Source organism: Nematolebias whitei, chromosome 19 (genome assembly GCF_014905685.2).
Source record: "Nematolebias whitei isolate Nwh7 chromosome 19, NemWhi1, whole genome shotgun sequence".
NCBI classification, from domain to species: domain Eukaryota; kingdom Metazoa; phylum Chordata; class Actinopteri; order Cyprinodontiformes; family Rivulidae; genus Nematolebias; species Nematolebias whitei.
In genome coordinates this window covers 9,239,629-9,245,946 of record NC_056516.1, presented here as the reverse complement: position 1 = coordinate 9,245,946, position 6,318 = coordinate 9,239,629, and the positions used below count along the sequence as shown (strand labels likewise).

Below are 6,318 nucleotides of genomic sequence, written 5' to 3'. Positions count from 1 at the left end.
AACGAGCACTCAGCTGCAATTCTGGAGCAGTAAACACAACTGAGAGTTTTGTGAGAAGGGAGATTAGAGCCAAGACATCTGATAAACACTGACAACGAACCAACAAAATTAATGACAGCTTAGCTGGCTTCATTTTTTGTTTTTATCCTCAGGATGTGTGAAAGAAAAGTGATCATTTCAAGCTGCCTGTCCCGTTCTTTAAAAAAAGCCAATTTCAATTAAACGACAGATAAATTCACACTATTTACATATTCACCTTATTATTCACATTATTTGTATTTAGTAAAAAGCAACAAGAAGACGTTCAAATGAACAAGTACATTAAATGGATATATCTTTAATAAAGTACAAAACAAACCCACAAGAATGCAGACTGTACAACAATTACTTATTTAAATCTGTTCAGATATTCACTGTGAGCTGGGAAAAAGTATAATTACAAGTTAACTTCACAATACGCACAAAGAAATCTGATCATTAATTTCCCTGTTGTGATCCAAACTGAATTCTCCCTCATACAATGTTACAAGTTTTGTTGCCCAAATCTTACAAAATGGCAACCAAAAGAATGTTAAACCTTAAATGATACTCCAAGATTAAAGTTTTTGTGTTCAACTTCCTCCAGTTATGGACTTGTTCTTATAGCACTTTTCAACAGAAAAGCTTTGGGGAGGCAAAGAAACTACGATGAGGTGAAAGTGCGAGAACACTGAGTAGGGAGGCTACATGGGAAGTTTCTTACACCAACCATCCACCATGTTAGCCACAATGCAGACAAGTTGTTAATATTAAAGCAAAGAAAGAAAGAAAAATCAGATGGTTAGTTTGTGATGGGGCACCACTTGCACTAACCAGGACTTGAGGTGCATCAGCAATCAACAATATGTAACAAAATATTGTGCTTTTGAGCAACATTTGCATATTCTAGTTACCGTATTTTCCAGCGTATAAATCGCTCCGGAGTATAAATCGCATCAGTCAAAAAAAGCATCATGAAGAGGAAAAAACATATATAAGTCGCATTTATTCTGTGTCACCACTGACCTGTCGTATTTATTATTCCTTTATTTAATGGTCAAAACCGCTTCGTTTTGCCTGGGCGGTGAGGCAACATCTTTCCATCCATCGTGGCCAGAGCCACTAGCTCTCCAGCGTTCCTCCACCTGCACCAGCTGAGTGAAGCAAGCATGCACGGGACGACTCACTGCTGCAGTTTTTCAAAATTTAACAAGATTAATACTTAAAAACAATTATTTATTTGTTCGATATTATATCAAAGGTGTGTCTCAGTTGAACTTTTTCAATAAATGCACTTTAATGGTCAAATCAGCTTCATTTTGCCTGGGCATGGCGCCATCCATCCGTCATGGCCGGAGCCTCTAGCTCTCCAGCGTTCCTCCACCTGCACCAGCTGAGTGAAGCGAGCACGTACGGAAGGACTCGCTGTTGTAGTTCTTCGAAATTTAAAGCATTAGTCAAAAATTGCATTATGAATATGTAAATAAAAATGTTTACAAGTCGCAGGATTGACAATCTATGCAAAAAAAACTGTGACTTATACGCTAGAAAATACAGTATTTTAATATAATTTATAGGAGGAGGTTTTTCAGAAGTAAGTGATGACTCAAAGAAATACCTTCCAGTTTGTTTTTACCAATTAAAAAAACTTCATTTTTAAATTACCTTTATCTATTGTCATAATTACATGAGTCATATCTTTGGGAAATGGATGAACAGATTTGTTTTACAGACAGTTTAAAGTTGCTAAAGGAGTTAACAGATTACAGCAAAACAGAGAAATATAACAATTTGTATAAAGTTTCTTCAGGATACTCCATATACAATAGTTACAATAAATCAGATTTTTTTTATGTACAAATAATAAATGAATTCATTTTAACACTTCTTAGAAAATCTAGTCTCTTCGTGGAGAATGTTCTTAAAAATATATCAATGATGTTGATATAAATATTTTCCAAACTGATAGTTTTTTTGTTTTTTTTTTATCAACAAGTTGAAATTTTATATCTGGTCCATTTTAAGAGCGTCAAAGTAATATACTGCAATAAAAAATGATTTTTTTTTTTTTTAAACAATTTTCACTCTTGAACCAAAAAACAAAATTTCACTTTCACTCATATTTCACATTTTTGCAAAAATTAGTCCAGACGTCTATTTTTATTGTACAACAATATCAAGTAAGACATGAATTATCTGTCCTGGACTCTCAACAGTAACAGTGCATATTCAGGTTTTGTACCGAAACACGTCTCTTTCATCCCTTGTGCAACAAAAGAAATAAAAACCAGCAACAAAACCCTGAGCTTCGGGCTTTGACAAAAAGAGAGCTGAAAATTAAAGCTACACAAAAGTCTTCAAGTTTAATTACTGCAAGTTCCAAGAAGTTACTCCAGCAAACTCTGACTGGGAGATTCAGGAGCGTGTCTGATCACATCGTAGATGGTGGTGTGCATATCTTGAATCGTCTCAAGCCGGGCAAGAGATCTGCAGGACACCTGGGGATAGTTTATACGTTTAGGGCATTTTAAAATGCATGTAAGTGAATTTCAAAGGATTTGTGTTTTATTCTGTAAATACATACTTGTGTAGATTCCATTTTCCCCGGTACAGACACGAACTCATAGATGCCAAAGTCCTCTGTTGCATCTTCATGGCCTGTAGAGGCGCATTATTCAATAGTTAGCCCAGTGTTTACAGTGACAGTAGCAATGTTTCCAGATCTCGCAATAGAAACAAACAACCAGCTCTATGAAAATAAGCTTAAAAAAAACCCAACTGGCAACACATTGTGTAAAACAGAGGCCGTTTTTAAACAGTATAAATATACCCGGTATATTTATTATGGCATGACACATAAACAACAACAAAATTATGCTAAATATTTTGAATAACATACTTTTAAGCTCTGATAAAATAAATACATTTAGCATATGTAACAAATATGTAAATCATATTTTTTCTACGTATTTTTAAAAACAAAACATCTTGACATCTGCGTGTGAGTGAAGCCCCCTAGTGGTCGGTCACAGTATGAGTGTTTGAGTGTGTGCCTGTCCTCTCCCCAACTTGAGCGGGAGCGATAAACAGGAAACGAGGGCCTGGAAGGGACAAACTACCTACTACCACTCGTGTTTTGCTTTATTGTGCGGAGCTGGGAGATAATCAACTAGTTTCACTCGGGGAAAAAAGTCAAGCTCAAATAAGCAACTTCACGTTCAAAAACAAGCCAAAAAAAAACACTTATAGTAAGTGGACTTGGCAACACTGGACAGTAACAGTGTCTTTGTGAGAATCTGTATTTGTTCTCTTTTAATCCTTGTGTTTCCTTGTTTTTCCTTCTTGTTGTTCAGCTCCTGTCTCACCTGTCTCTAATCCTACTCACCTCAGGTGTTCATCATTTTGTCTTGTCAGCCTCCCTACAAATTCAGCGTCTCTGTGTTCCTCCTTTGTCTGTGGATTGTGCTTGAAAGCCTGTCATGTTCTGTTTCTGTTCCTTTATCGACTCCCTCCATCATCTAAGTTTTGCTGCCCCGACAGCTTTTGCTTTTGTTTATGTTGAAAAATAAAACATGAAACAGCCCCCTCCATGGGCTGCCACCTTACCGTGGTGGAGGGGTTTGAGTGTCCCAATGACCCTAGCAGCTACGCTGTCAGGGGCTTTACGCCCCTAGTAGGGTCACCCATGGCAGACAGGTCCTAGGTGAGGGACCAGACAAAGTGCAGCCCAAAAACCCCTTTGATGAGAAAAATGAACGGACCTAGTGTTCCCTTGCCCGGACGTGGGTCACCGGGGCCCCACTCTGGAGCCAGGCCTGGAGGTGGGGCACGCGGGCGAGCACCTGGTGGCCGGACTTTTACCCATGGAGCTCGGCCGGGCACAGCCCGAAGAGGAGACGTGGGTCCCCCTTCCCATGGGCTCACCACCTGTGGGAGGGGCCAAAGGGGTTGGGTGCAATGTGGGATGGGTGGTGGCCGAGGGCAGGGACCCTGGCGGTCTGATCCTCGGCTACAGAAGTTGGCTATTGGGACGTGGAATGTCACCTCATTGGTGGGGAAGGAGCCTGAGCTGGTGTGTGAGGCTGAGAGGTTCCGGCTAGAAATAGTCGGACTCACCTCTACGCATGGCTCTGGCTCTGGAACCAGTTTCCTTGAGAGGGGCTAGATACTCTTCCACTCTGGAGTTGCCCCTGGTGAGAGGCGCCGAGCAGGAGTGGGCATACTTATTGCCCCCCAACTTGGTGCCTGTGTGTTGGAGTTCACCCCCGTAAATGAGAGGGTGGCCTCCCTCCGCCTACGTGTGGGGGGACGGGTTCTGACTGTCGTTTGTGCTTATGCACCAAACGGCAGTTCAGATTATCCACCCTTTCTGGAGTCCTTGGAGGGGGTACTGGAAAGTGCACCTCCTGGGGACTCCCTTGTTCTGCTGGGGGACTTCAATGCTCATGGGGGCAATGACAGTGAGACCTGGAGGGGTGTGGTTGGGAGGAACGGCCCCCCTGATCTGAACCCAAGTGGTGTTCTGTTGTTGGACTTCTGTGCGCGTCATGGATTGTCAATAACGAACACCTTGTTCAGGCATAAGGGTGTCCATATGTGCTCTTGGCACCAGGACACCCTAGGCCGCAGTTCGATGATTGACTTTGTCATCGTCTCATCTGATCTGCGGCCGCATGTCTTGGACACTCGGGTGAAGAGAGGGGCGGAGCTGTCCACTGATCACTACCTGGTGGTGAGTTTGCTCCGATGGTGGGGGAGGATGCTGGTCAGACCTGGCAGACCCAAACGTACTGTGAGGGTTTGCTGGGAACGTCTGGCAGAGTCTCCTGTGAGACGGAGTTTCAACTCCCACCTCCGGGAGAACTTTGAACATGTTCCGAGGGAGGTGGGGGATATTGAGTCTGAGTGGACCATGTTTCGTGCCTCTATTGTCGAGGTGGCTTACCGGAGCTGCAGCCGCAAGGTTGTCGGTGCCTGTCGCAACCCCCGAATCCGATGGTGGACACCGTCGGTGAGGGATGCTGTCAGGCTGAAGAAGGAGTCCTATCGGGCCTTTTTGGCCTATGGGACCTCGGAAGCAGCTGATGGGTACCGGCAGTTCAAGCGACATGCGGCTCGGGTGGTCGCTGAGACAAAAACTCGGGCATGGGAGGAGCTCTGAGAGGCCATGGAGAATGACTTCCGCACGGCTTTGATGCGATTCTGGTCCACCATCCGGCGTCTCAGGGGGGGGAAGCGGTACGCCACCAACACTGTTTATAGTGGGGGTGGTGTGCTGCTGACCTCAACTCGGGATGTTGTGGGTCGGTGGGCGGAATACTTTGAAGACCTCCTCAATCCCACCGACACGTCTTCCACTGAGGAAGCGGAGCCTGGGGACTCTGGGTCGGGTCCTCCAATCTCTGGTGCTGAGGTCACCGAGGTGGTTAAAAAGCTTCTCGGTGGCAGGGCCCCAGGGGTGGATGAGATTCGCCCGGAGTTCCTTAAGGCTCTGGATGTTGTAGGGTTGTGTTGGCTTACGCGACTCTGCAATATCGCGTGGACATCGGGGGAAGTTCCCCTGGATTGGCAGACCGGGGTGGTGGTCCCCCTATTCAAAAAGGGTGACCGTAGAGTGTGTTCCAACTACAGGGGAATCACGCTCTTAAGCCTCCCTGGTAAGGTCTACTCGGGGGTTCTGGAGAGGAGTGTCCGTCGGATAGTCGAACCTCGGATTCAGGAGGAGCAGTGTGGTTTTCGTCCTGGCCGTGGAACACTGGACCAGCTCTACACTCTCAGCAGGGTCCTGGAGGGTGCGTGGGAGTTTGCCCAACCGGTCTACATGTGCTTTGTGGACTTGGAGAAGGCGTTCGACCGCGTCCCTCGGGGAACCTTGTGGGGGGTACTCTGGGAGTATGGGGTACCGGGCCCTTTGATACGGGCTGTTAGGTCCCTGTATGACCGGTGTCAGAGCCTGGTCCGCATCGCCGGCAGTAAGTCGGGCTTGTTCCCGGTGAGAGTTGGACTCCGCCAAGGTTGCCCTTTGTCACCGATTCTGTTCATAACTTTTATGGACAGAATTTCTAGGCGCAGCCAAGGTGTTGAGGGGATCTGTTTTGGTGGCCTTAGGATTGCATCTCTGCTTTTTGCAGATGATGTGGTCTTATTGGCTTCATCAGATCGTGATCTACAGCTTTCGCTGGAGCGGTTCGCAGCCGAATGCGACGCGGCCGGGATGAAGATCAGTTCCTCCAAATCCGAGGCCATGGTCTTGAGCCGGAAAAGGGTAGAGTGCCCTCTCCGGGTCAGGGAGGAGGTCCT

The 6,318-nt window shown here is 45.6% G+C and overlaps 1 protein-coding gene across 1 annotated transcript in view; it reads right to left on the bottom strand.

Annotated features, from left to right (window-relative positions):
• Positions 1-2,405: 2,405 nt before the first annotated feature.
• The window catches only part of hepacam2 (HEPACAM family member 2), a 13,681-nt gene continuing 9,768 nt past the window's right edge, over positions 2,406-6,318 (bottom strand). Inside the window, exons 7-8 of the mRNA XM_037693616.1 lie at positions 2,603-2,676; positions 2,406-2,516 (exon numbers count right to left, since the gene is read on the bottom strand). Of these exons, the coding sequence (XP_037549544.1) occupies positions 2,406-2,516; positions 2,603-2,676 (185 nt within the window). The remainder of the gene's footprint in view (positions 2,517-2,602; positions 2,677-6,318) is intronic.